Here is an 11,112-nt window from a genome sequence, read left to right on the forward strand (position 1 = left end):
CATCTCTGTTGATGTGGGACAATTGAAGAAGGGCGAGGTTAGCCTTGGTACCTCAATTATGGCAGTGAAGTTCAAAGACGGTGTTATTTTGGGTGCAGACAGTAGAACCACCACGGGTTCTTATATTGCCAACAGAGTGACAGACAAATTGACACAGATTCACGATAAGATATGGTGCTGTCGGTCTGGATCGGCAGCAGATACTCAGGCAGTCGCGGATATAGTGAAATATCACTTGGAGATGTACAAGTCAAATAACGGAAGAGCTCCAACAACCAAGATCGCCGCCTCGCTGTTCCAAGAGCTGTGTTACGCAAATAAAGAGATGCTTACTGCAGGTATCATTTGTGCAGGCTACGATGAGAAAAATGGTGGTCAAGTTTACAGCATTCCGCTAGGAGGGTCGCTACACAAGCACGAGTACGCAATTGCTGGTTCTGGTTCTGCCTTCATCTACGGTTATTGCAAGAAGAATTTCAAGCAAGACATGACTAAAGAGGAGACGGTATCATTTGTCAAGACGTCGCTTTCGCAAGCTATCAGATGGGATGGGTCGTCTGGTGGTGTGATTCGTCTGGTGGTGTTAACAAAGGATGGAATCGAACGACTAATCTTCTATCCTAACGAGTATATAGATGCATAGCGTCGACGCGTCGGTACGACGCGAAAAAAAAAAATATCTAGATAATAATCAAGTATTGATGATTTCGATATGACCTCGTTGGCAGAGTCTCTTGAAGATGTACTGCCAAAAGATGAGCATTTTGCTCTTGCAAACATGCAAAGTACTCCAAAGCTTAGTAAACCAGTTTTGTATCAGCCTGAGCGTCCGCACACTGTGAAGATAATTCATTTTATCGTTCTTTTCCACAAACAAACTCCAGTGCTTGCAACAGAGGTGTACGTATACTTGACAATTGCAGAGACTCTGAAGCGCACAATATATGTGTCAAAGGTGGACACGACAGGACTGACCAAGGTGAAATTCGGTAGAGTGGTACAACGAATACTGGAATGGCTATTTGAATATCCAGTCACTCAATACCTAAGAGATCTTAAAGTGAAGCATACGTATAAAACTGTGCTCAAGCCTCACCCTCCATTTACCTCACCAGTTCAGAAAGCCTTGCATATTTTAGTCGAACGAGCCAAAGGAGACAAAGACTACGGAGTCCCTCAAATTGTTGAATCGAATAGCTACCGAGTGCCCTCTCGCTTTCTTTCACTCGCCAATTCCGATTGTCGAACAGACCTGGTGCTATTCACGCGGGCAGAAAGTCAATACTTGTTCCCTAACTCCAATAAAAATGATGGCAAGCATATATTAGATGATGAAGGATTGCTCAAATGGTGGTTGAGATCGATCAATTTGAGCGTCAACAAGTCTTTTACGAGTGCGCAGAAGTACGTTGATATCCTCAACTCGGAGCCTCGCCAAATCAGCAGGTATTTCCCCGAAAATGACTGGAAAATTGGTAGCATTTACAACAGACCGGAAAAATCTCACGACCTGGCCGTCTATAACATTCCGCTTCTTCCTGATGATCCGAAGGGGAGATTCTTGGAACACCTGGTTGTCGAAAACCGCGCAAAAAAGGTGTCGCTAAGTCAGTTTTGGACCGAGCTGGCTTTTAGACAGGAGTTCAGACTCGGCCGCATTGTTGGGTTAATTGGAGTCACAGGAACTTGCAACGAGTCTGCACCGGGGCCTCTTAGTATGCTAAAAGGTAAAGACTTTGAAAATGCCAAGAAAGTGTTCACAGAGTTTGACTACAGTGATTCCTCTGACGTGGAAGCCATATACGATAGAGTGCTAGAGTACGGTGTTGAATTGCAAAAAATGACAGGAAGACAAGACATAACGGCCTCCTTTTCTATTCCAGAGTCCAACAAACGGCCTGTAACAGATCTGGGGATGCTGGTGAAGAGGAAGAAATCTACGACAAAACTATTGTCATGATGTAAGTAGTCTAAAAAAATATTACCCTCTCGAATTCTTCTTCGATTGGCTCTCTGTCAATACTTTATTTTCCAGTTGTGCATCAAATACCAGCAATTTGCACGTTTCTGTGGATATCAGAGATTTGATCAGCAAGTGGCCAGCTTCCCGTATACCCAAACGTTAAGAATTTCCATCGATAGCATCTGTGTGTAAACTGGTAACATTTGGCATCATGTCGGCATTGCAAGACCTTATTCCCACTGTCAACAAGTTGCAGGACATTGTGACCAATACCAACTTGACCGATCTGGACCTGCCCATCTTAACAGTCATTGGATCTCAGTCGGCTGGTAAATCGTCCGTTTTGGAGAACATTGTCGGCAAAGATTTCCTTCCTAGAGGTACCGGAATTGTGACCAGACGGCCCTTGATTTTGCAGTTGATCAATATCAAAGAGGATGACCCTTTAGTGCATAAATCGGATTTTGAGGCAGACCAAGATCATTCGGAAGTCACTTTGGAGGATCATCTTAGAAATTCAGGTGCCAGTCAGGTCGCACCTGCCGAATGGGGAGAATTCTTGCATCTGCCTGGCAAGAGATTTTACAACTTCAACAACATCAGAAAGGAAATTGAAAACGAAACTTCAAGAATTGCGGGAAAAAATAAAGGGATCAGTAGAATACCGATCAACTTGAAGATCTATTCCCCAAAAGTCCTCAATTTGACCATGGTCGATCTGCCGGGTCTTACCAAAATTCCTATTGGTGACCAACCAACCGACATCGAAAAACAGATTAAAAACCTTATTCTGGAATACATTTCCAAGCCAAACTCGATTATTCTAGCTGTTTCTCCAGCCAACGTGGATCTCGTGAATTCCGAATCCTTGAAGCTCGCCAGACAGGTCGACCCTCTCGGGAAGAGAACCATCGGTATTCTCTCGAAACTTGACCTGATGGACCATGGCACAAACGCTCTTGACATTCTGACGGGCAAGGTTTATCCTCTAAAGCTTGGATTCATTGGTGTGGTCAATCGATCGCAGCAAGATATATCTGTGAATAAATCTCTGGAGGAAAGCCTGAGAGCTGAAGAGGAGTTCTTCCGGTCGCATCCTGCCTACAAAAATATTGCAGCTAGATGTGGTACCGCGTTTTTGGCCAAGACTTTGAATAAAACGTTGATGCATCATATCAGGGAGAGACTACCGGATATCAAAGCGAAACTAAATACTTTGATGGGCCAGACGGAGCAGGAGTTGGCTTCTTATGGTGATCTCAATATAGTTTCGAAACAAAACAGAGGGTCTCTCATTTTGATGCTGATGAACAAGTTTGCGAACAACTTCATAAGCTCCATTGAGGGTAATTCGAGCGAAATCAGTACCAAGGAGCTTTGTGGGGGTGCAAGAATCTACTACATCTACAATGAAGTCTTTGGAAATTCTCTTTTATCAATCAACCCTGTGTCAAACCTGCCCGTCCAAGACATAAGAACTGCAATCAGAAATTCAACCGGCCCTAGACCCTCATTGTTTGTTCCTGAGCTGGCTTTCGACCTTCTGGTCAAACCACAAATCAAACTTCTCGAGAGTCCCTCCCACAGATGTGTGGAGCTCGTGTATGAGGAGCTCATGAAGATATGCCACAACTGTGGTTCTCAGGAGCTTAGCAGGTACCCAAAGCTACAGACAAAACTGATTGAGACGGTATCTGAACTGCTGAGAGAAAGGCTGGGCCCTACCACGAAATACGTGGAAAGTCTGATAGAGATTCACAGAGCTTACATTAACACGAACCATCCAAATTTTGTGGGGGCAGCAGCTGCTATGTCAAGTGTTGTCGAAGAGAGACAGAAACAGAAACAGAAACAGAAGAGTAAAGACCATGCCAGGTCGCCAAATGGTTCGGTGCCTCTCGAGAATGGCACGTCATCGCACAAATATTCAGATGCTGGTTCCAGGGCTGAGGAGCTGAGAGAGTTGGAAAGGAAATCTTCTAACACATCTACAAATGGCGAGAAGGAGCTCTTTCTGAACTTTTTCTTCGGCAAAGATCAATCCCAGAATTCTTCTTCTCCACCAACCCAGCCCCAACCTTCTCAATTCCCAAGTGAGCCCGAGGGTCTGCAATTCAACATACCTTCGCAGTCTCCTATAGAGAAAAAAATGGAACATCTGAACATGAAGGAGGAGGAAGAGCTTTCTGAAAGGGAAGAGCTTGAATGCGAGCTGATTCGCAGACTCATCATCTCCTACTTCAGTATTGTGCGAGAGATGATCCAGGATCAAGTTCCTAAAGCTATCATGTGCTTGCTCGTCAACTTTTCAAAGGAGAGCGTTCAGAACACTCTTGTGCAAAAGCTGTATCGTGAAGAGCTTTTCGACGAGCTGCTATATGAGGATGAGAATTTGAGCCAGGAGAGAGAGAAATGCGAAAAACTACTGGCTACATACAGAGAAGCCGCTGCTATCATTAGCGAAGTTGTTTAAGGTGATTGCATTTCTTGTACATGGGTCTTGTATGTAATTAGGATTGACATACTAGGTATTATTAAATCTGGAGATATGTTAAAATCAAATTTCCTAATTTTTTAAAAATCTGGATAAGGAATCACTTGCCTTGTTTTCCTTGATGACGATCCCAGGCCTTTGGGAAAAGTTTATTGAGTATGGAATTGAGGATCAACGTCTTCCCATGAGGATATACGCCCGGCAATTTTACAAGAAGAATGCCAGACATCTACGAGTGGGAATTGATGTTTATCAATGGATCTTTGAACTTACCCAGGTACCTTCGCAATATAAGGGAGATGTAGCCAGCATTGGTGACGAGAAGGTGATTTTGAATTTCTGCTCCCGTATCAGGGAGCTCATAAAGCTGCATATCTCCTTTGTTTTTGTTTTCGATGGCCGTTATAAGACACATAAAAGAAGATGGGGAGAAGTTATTTATACTGACGATGACTATTATGCCGAATACATTGAAACGAACGAACAGATCCGGCAAAGTGGCTTATATGAGGAGCCAGGGGCAAAAATTGTCTATTTGATTAAGAAACTGCTACAGCTGTGGAATATCGGCTATGTTCAGGCTCCGGGGGAAGCTGAAATTGAACTAGCTCGATTAAATGACTGCGGCGTGATCGATGCGATTATTAGCAATGATGCGGACGGGTTTGTGTATGGGGCACAGACAATTCTTAAAAATTTCAGCCGTTGGGTTGCAGATGCTCCAGCTACGCAGGCAAATCTAGAACGACAAGAACCAGAGTTCTATGTGACCCCGTATCGAATGTCAAAAATTGAAGAGATACTAGGGCTTGACAGGGACCGAATGGTGTTTCTAACATGCATAAATGGCAGCGATTTCAGCCAAGGAGTCAGCGGATTGGGAATAACACGTTGTATTGCGTTGGCCCAACTAGGAAGCAAGATAGAGAGCGAAATCGATTTTGCTAAAGAACTAAAGAAGATCTACGTTGCGGAGGGAAGACAAAGTGTGTTGGGTCTGGTGCCTTTTAGCAAGAACGAGAGAGAGAAAAAGCTAAGCAACTTGAATGCTTTGCTTCAGGAATCGCTCACACAGAACAGCAAATCATATTTTGGAAGGAAATTCAATGGGACGGTAACTTTTCCTTCAGACTATTACTTCATGATCCATTTTTATCCCTACTTTTGTCCTGAAATCTATTCGTTCAGGAAATTCGAGACCAATTGCGTTGACTCACACCCATCATTGCTAAGACTGTCCACACTTCCCCAACCAAACTCTCTGAAAATATACGATGATAAAATCAAAGTTAAACGTCGTGGCTCACTTTGGACCACCATTTACCATGACCATCCATCAGAAGATGTAATTCACGGTGATGAGAGCACCATTGCATGGTTTGAAAAGCCGAATTTCCGCGAAATGTGCAATCTCCGGCTTCCTCTGCAACGCAGCACAAGAGAGTTTTTGGTGGAGCATTTAGCTGAATGCTATATGCTCCGGGTGATCCACAACTTGGATTATTTCAAGAATACCGAGATCTTTGTCAATATGTACAAGGAAGCCCAGTTTCCTTTGAAGAGACGCGCCGATGAATACTACGTTCCTATTTGGTCAGAGGAGCAATACCAGGTGAAATACAACCGGGAATTAGTGTTTGGACGATTTCTAAAAGAACGAGAGCTGTATGACGAAAACTACCATCTCATAGACCACTCTGAACAAAAATTGGATTCGGCATGGGTTCCGAAATATTTGCTCGAGCTGTCACCTGACGGCCAGAAATTGATCGAAGAGTACGAAATCAAAGCTGCCCAGAAAAAGTCGCCACGCAAGTCGCCGCGTAAATCTCCCAAGAAATCCCCGAAACGGCAGTTGTCAACTTTTGATAATCTTTTACGATCGCCCATAAAACGCAAGCTCGATCCAGAAAAAGAGAGAAGTCGGAGCTCTTCTCCGCTCAAAAACAAGCCCAATCTCTCTTGCGAGTCTCCTGATGAGGGGTTGGATATCCTAGAGTCTCCAACCAAGAGACGAAGTCGACTCGATGTTGACGTAGGCGGGCTCCGAACGTCTCTATTCAGGAGTCCTGATGCCAAACAGAACGCTCCCACGATCGATTTAACAACTCCACCCAAAGAAATCAAAGAAAACAACTGCAAGCATCCTCAAGATACTTCAATTCTCTCCCTTGGCACATCAGATGACGAAACAGACAAACTAGAAAAAGATATTGAAACGTTTTTCAACAAATAACGGTTTTTCTTTACCCCGGAATAAAGCCCACTTTTTGTTTTGACATATGGGAACAAAAATGGATTGTTATTAAAGTCGTGCAATACAAGAAAAAAATAGAACCAGAAATTGCTTGACAACTTAACTAATCTCACTCAAGTCATTCAAACCTAATCGGCGAATTACTCTATCTTCGATCTCGATTCGAACTCAATGTCACAGACGAATTATTACCAACAACAACCCCAGCATGGCTTCAACGTACCACCGCCTCAGTATAGTCAGCAGGGCAATTACTTATCCGCCAACGAGAAGCTGAACCAGAACTACTACTATGATCGCCCCCCAGCTCCTGAACCTGGTAAGGAAACCTTTGATGAAACATTCAAAGTCGAGAAACCGAAGTTCCACGATGTTCCATTCACAATTCTGTTTCTGGCTACAGTTGCTGGATTTTTTGTTGTTGCGGGCATCACCCTGAGACATTACGCCACCTCGTATTCGTATGAAGGTTCCTCGATTTATAATGCTGGCAATTCCTTCTCATTGAACACCAACACGATAGTCTTATTTGCGTTTGTTATTGTTGTTGCCTTGGTTCTTTCCTTGTCAACCATTGCCGTTGCTCGGATGTTCCCGAGGAAGTTCATTACCATTTCGCTGATATTGAATGTCATTCTTGGCTTGGGAACGGCAATTGCCTACCTCGCAAAGGGCTACTACTCGGCAGGTATTGTTTTTCTTATCTTTGCCGTACTCACAGCATTTTCTTACTGGACCATGAGAGGCAGAATTCCGTTTAGCGCGACTGTTCTCACGATTGTTATCGATGTTATGAAACAGTACCCTAGTACGTGGATCATTACTGCAATTGGTTTTTTCGCAATCGGAGCCTTTTCGGCGTTATTCTCTGTCACTGTGGTCGCCTCGTACATGAAATGGGGTGACCAAACCTCCGAAGGCTACAACCATGCCAGGTTGGTTGGACTGCTGGTGTTTGTCTTTTTTGCGGGATACTACATCAGTGAAGTGATGAAGAATGTTATACATGTCACAGTGAGTGGAATCTATGGTACCTGGTACTATCTTTCCAAGTCCAACGCCGGAATGCCAAAATTTCAGGCCCTGGGTGCTCTGAAAAGGGCTCTCACTTATTCGTTTGGATCCATTTGTTTTGGTTCGCTGATTGTCACATTTATCCAGCTATTGCGTCAAGGAGTTCAAATTGCCCGGCAGAATGCTCTGAACAATGGGGAGGGAGTTCAAGCTTGCTTGTTGCTTTGCGCTGAGTGCTTCATTTACGTCATCGAGTGGTTTGTGAGATACTTCAATCACTATGCGTACTCATATGTGGCCCTCTACGGCAAGAGCTATCTGAAGTCTGCAAGGGACACCCATTACATTTTTAGCTATAAGGGCATGGATGCTCTGGTCAATGATTGCCTGATCGGAACAGCTTTGGGAATGTACTGCACTTTTGTTGGATACGTGTCTGCCTTGCTCGCGTATCTGTACTTGCGGTTCACCAAACCAGGCTACAACACCGAAGGTTCATACTACGCTCCAGTGGTTGCATTCACATTTTTGATTGCCTTGCAAATATGCAATGTTATTAGCTCTGTGATTAGATCAGGAACCGCAACATTCTTCCTGGCTCTCGCCAAGGACCCGGAGGTCTATCAGGCAAGTTATCCCGATAGGTTCAATGAGGTGTTCAGAGACTATCCTGAGGTGCTAGAAAAGATCCGCACGCGCGACTAATGAACAGGACACTAGCAACCTCATGACTCGGATTTAAGGAGCTGCAATATCGGCTCGGCCAACATCGTTTTAGCTTTTGTATTCGACAATAATTAGAAAATAACCTAGATCATCGTCGTCGGCACAAGTATGCAAGTTGTACCCGATTTTTTGGGATACGAAAAGCCGCATTGGAGTTTTTTTCCAGGTCCATAAAAAAATATCGGCTGTCGGCTAAGTTGAGTGATTTATTATGCGGCTGTACGCAGGAAAACAATAGGGAGCCAGCTAGGGACCTTGCACTTGAAGAAGCTTTTGGACTATTTAAATGGTCGAAAGTCCCTGGTATGGGTAGATATTCGACATGAGCACGGATGGTAGAGAGTCGATGGACAGTAACGTCCAGGAATATAAAGACGTCGAATCGGGAGTGTACAGGGGAGAGGAACATCTCAATGACAATAATGAATTGACGAGTACTGTATCCAAAATCAGTGGACTGGTTAGAAAGTTTACTCATGGCGAAACTAATGACGAGGAAGACGACCGCGAAAAGCTCGAGAGACTGATCAGCAATAATTCGCAGGCCATCTCGCGTCTCCTCTCAAATTATGAGGAAGGCTACGGAGGTTTAGGTCCAGTTGAACAGCCGATTGATCATGAAAAAACTGCAACCGAGTTCACAGCCGATCCAGGGACGGACTTCCACGAAAACGATCCATGGAAATACCCTATTTGTCAGGAGACGCAGATGAGACTTGTTGTCTTCGTGGACGGTGACGAGAAAAATCCTCAAAACTGGGGGACAGGTTACAAATGGTTTTTGACTGTGCTTTTGGGTAGCATATGCTTCAACGTGGCATTGGCATCTGCTATTGTCACGGGATATATGAAGGGGCCGATGATTACTTTTGGAGTTTCCATGGAGGTCGTTATTCTCACCGTGACATTATTTGTCTTGGGCTTTGGTTTTGGCCCCTTGATGTTTGCTCCCTTGTCGGAGGAATTTGGGAGAAACGCGATTTACTTCTCAACATTACTTGTTGCAGTGATTTTCATCATTCCATGTGCCCTGGCCAAAAATATTGGAACCCTGCTTGTGTGCAGACTAATTGACGGTCTGGCCTTTTCGGCACCAATGTGTTTGATTGGAGGTAGTTTAGCAGACCTCTGGAAAATCAAAGAAAGAGGTCTGGCCATGACTATCTTTTCTGCCGCTCCTTTCATTGGTCCCGTCGTTGGTCCCTTGATCGGGGGTTACATAGGTGACAATGCTGGTTGGAGATGGCTCTACTGGGTGCTGCTAATTTTCAGCGGCGCCATGTACATTCTGTTTGTTCTCTTGATGCCCGAGACCTCGCACAGCGCCATTCTGAAGGCTAGAGCTAAGAAGCTCAGAAAGATCACCGGCGACGACAGATACAGAGCTCTGGCTGAGCTCAAGGTCAGAACCCCCAAGCAGGTGGCAGAGGAGACTTTGCTGAGACCATTGATCCTTCTGTCAGAACTGATTGTGTTCTTGATCACCATGTACATGTCAGTCATATACGGCCTGCTTTACATGTTCTTCTTCGCCTATCCTGTGGTTTACAGCGAAGGTAAGGGATGGTCCGATTCCAAGACGGGCCTAATGTTCATTCCAATTGCCGTTGGTGTTTTGGCCGCTGTTGCTGTCTCACCTATGATCAACAAAAAATACAATGAAAGGGCCGAAGCTTACCGAAACAAAGGCGAGATTCCTCCTGCCGAGCTCCGACTAATTCCCATGATGATTGGTTGCTGGTTTGTTCCTGTTGGACTATTCGCTTTTGCATGGTCTTCGTATCCTCGCATCTCCTGGGCAGGCCCTTGCTTTTCGGGATTCTCGTGCGGTCTGGGTTTCAATCTTCTTTACAACCCGGCCAACAACTATATTGTGGACTCTTATCAACACTATGCAGCTTCTGCTTTGGCCGCAAAGACGTTCGTCAGATCAATATGGGGAGCCTGTGTTCCTCTTTTCACTATCCAAATGTATCACAGACTGGGCTACGAATGGGCCACTACCTTGATGGCCTTCATTTCGCTAGCATGCTGTGCTATCCCATTTGCATTCTACATCTACGGTGCCAGAATCAGAAAATGGAGCAGATATGCTTATTCACCTACTAGTGACGCTGCCGTCAAGGACGACAACTCTGAATCCACCTCAAACAAGAACTAGTCGCGATATTTTCTCGATAGTCATAATAGCCAATTGTACAAAGTCAGCGATCAGGTCGCCGCTCGTGACCGTGTTTCAGCAAGGCGCTCGACCAGCACGATGTGGATGCTTTATGGACTCTAACCAGTCAGAGTGGTGCGCTGGACGGCTACGAAAAAGTAGCCCATCTGGTGCGGAGCTTCTCCGCTCCATGTTGCTCTCGTGATCGGTGCACGGCCGAAAACGCATAGTTCGGCTGCAGAAAAACTTATATTGTCCGATTACAAAACTCACCACATACGTAACACTTTCCTTTTTCGACATTGAACACGGGTTTGATTTTTGCCAAGACTTGGGAAAATTCAGGGTTCTTGCTAAAACTTGGCAATTTTATAGGATGATAGAGCCGAGACATGCCAACCTCAGAATCTTGTAGCCATGCACAAAGCTGGGACACGCTGTAGGGCTTCCCGAGTAGAGATGGGTGGTGGCTTTTTACCTACGCCCTACTATTTTTA

At 44.8% G+C, this 11,112-nt stretch overlaps 6 protein-coding genes across 6 annotated transcripts; all 6 read left to right on the forward strand.

Moving 5' to 3' along the window:
* Window positions 1-16: 16 nt before the first annotated feature.
* Window positions 17-666, forward strand: OGAPODRAFT_15743 (uncharacterized protein). The gene has a single exon (XM_018353931.1). It carries the CDS (start codon window positions 59-61, stop codon window positions 641-643), a length of 585 nt encoding a protein of 194 aa, XP_018212295.1. The 5' UTR covers window positions 17-58; the 3' UTR covers window positions 644-666.
* Window positions 667-712: 46 nt separating this feature from the next.
* On the forward strand, window positions 713-1,986 carry OGAPODRAFT_92758 (uncharacterized protein; the record flags this gene model as incomplete). Its single annotated transcript, XM_018357212.1, has 1 exon — window positions 713-1,986. One exon carries the CDS (start codon window positions 713-715, stop codon window positions 1,958-1,960), a length of 1,248 nt encoding a protein of 415 aa, XP_018212296.1. The 3' UTR covers window positions 1,961-1,986.
* Window positions 1,987-2,063: 77 nt separating this feature from the next.
* On the forward strand, window positions 2,064-4,506 carry OGAPODRAFT_15744 (uncharacterized protein). Its single transcript, XM_018353932.1, has one exon. It carries the CDS (start codon window positions 2,175-2,177, stop codon window positions 4,434-4,436), a length of 2,262 nt encoding a protein of 753 aa, XP_018212297.1. The 5' UTR covers window positions 2,064-2,174; the 3' UTR covers window positions 4,437-4,506.
* A 72-nt stretch (window positions 4,507-4,578) lies between these two features.
* OGAPODRAFT_75403 (uncharacterized protein) lies at window positions 4,579-11,015 on the forward strand (the record flags this gene model as incomplete). Its single annotated transcript, XM_018356018.1, has 1 exon — window positions 4,579-11,015. The coding sequence occupies one exon, from the start codon at window positions 4,579-4,581 to the stop codon at window positions 6,691-6,693; it is 2,115 nt and encodes a 704-aa protein (XP_018212298.1). The 3' UTR covers window positions 6,694-11,015.
* OGAPODRAFT_15745 (uncharacterized protein) lies at window positions 4,979-11,015 on the forward strand. Its single transcript, XM_018353933.1, has one exon. The coding sequence runs from the start codon at window positions 8,777-8,779 to the stop codon at window positions 10,613-10,615; it is 1,839 nt and encodes a 612-aa protein (XP_018212299.1). The 5' UTR covers window positions 4,979-8,776; the 3' UTR covers window positions 10,616-11,015.
* Window positions 6,886-8,433, forward strand: OGAPODRAFT_46514 (uncharacterized protein; the record flags this gene model as incomplete). The annotated part of the gene is made up of 1 exon (XM_018355522.1): window positions 6,886-8,433. One exon carries the CDS (start codon window positions 6,886-6,888, stop codon window positions 8,431-8,433), a length of 1,548 nt encoding a protein of 515 aa, XP_018212300.1.
* Window positions 11,016-11,112: the final 97 nt, after the last annotated feature.

The sequence above is a fragment of the Ogataea polymorpha genome, assembly GCF_001664045.1.
Source record: "Ogataea polymorpha strain NCYC 495 leu1.1 chromosome Unknown OGAPOscaffold_2, whole genome shotgun sequence".
Lineage (NCBI taxonomy): Eukaryota > Fungi > Ascomycota > Pichiomycetes > Pichiales > Pichiaceae > Ogataea > Ogataea polymorpha.

Coding starts and splice junctions, on each gene's coding strand:
- OGAPODRAFT_15743 (XM_018353931.1), top strand. CDS start 59: ATGGCAGTGAAGTTCAAAGACGGTGTTATTTTGGGTGCAGACAGTAGA.
- OGAPODRAFT_15744 (XM_018353932.1), top strand. CDS start 2,175: ATGTCGGCATTGCAAGACCTTATTCCCACTGTCAACAAGTTGCAGGAC.
- OGAPODRAFT_15745 (XM_018353933.1), top strand. CDS start 8,777: ATGAGCACGGATGGTAGAGAGTCGATGGACAGTAACGTCCAGGAATAT.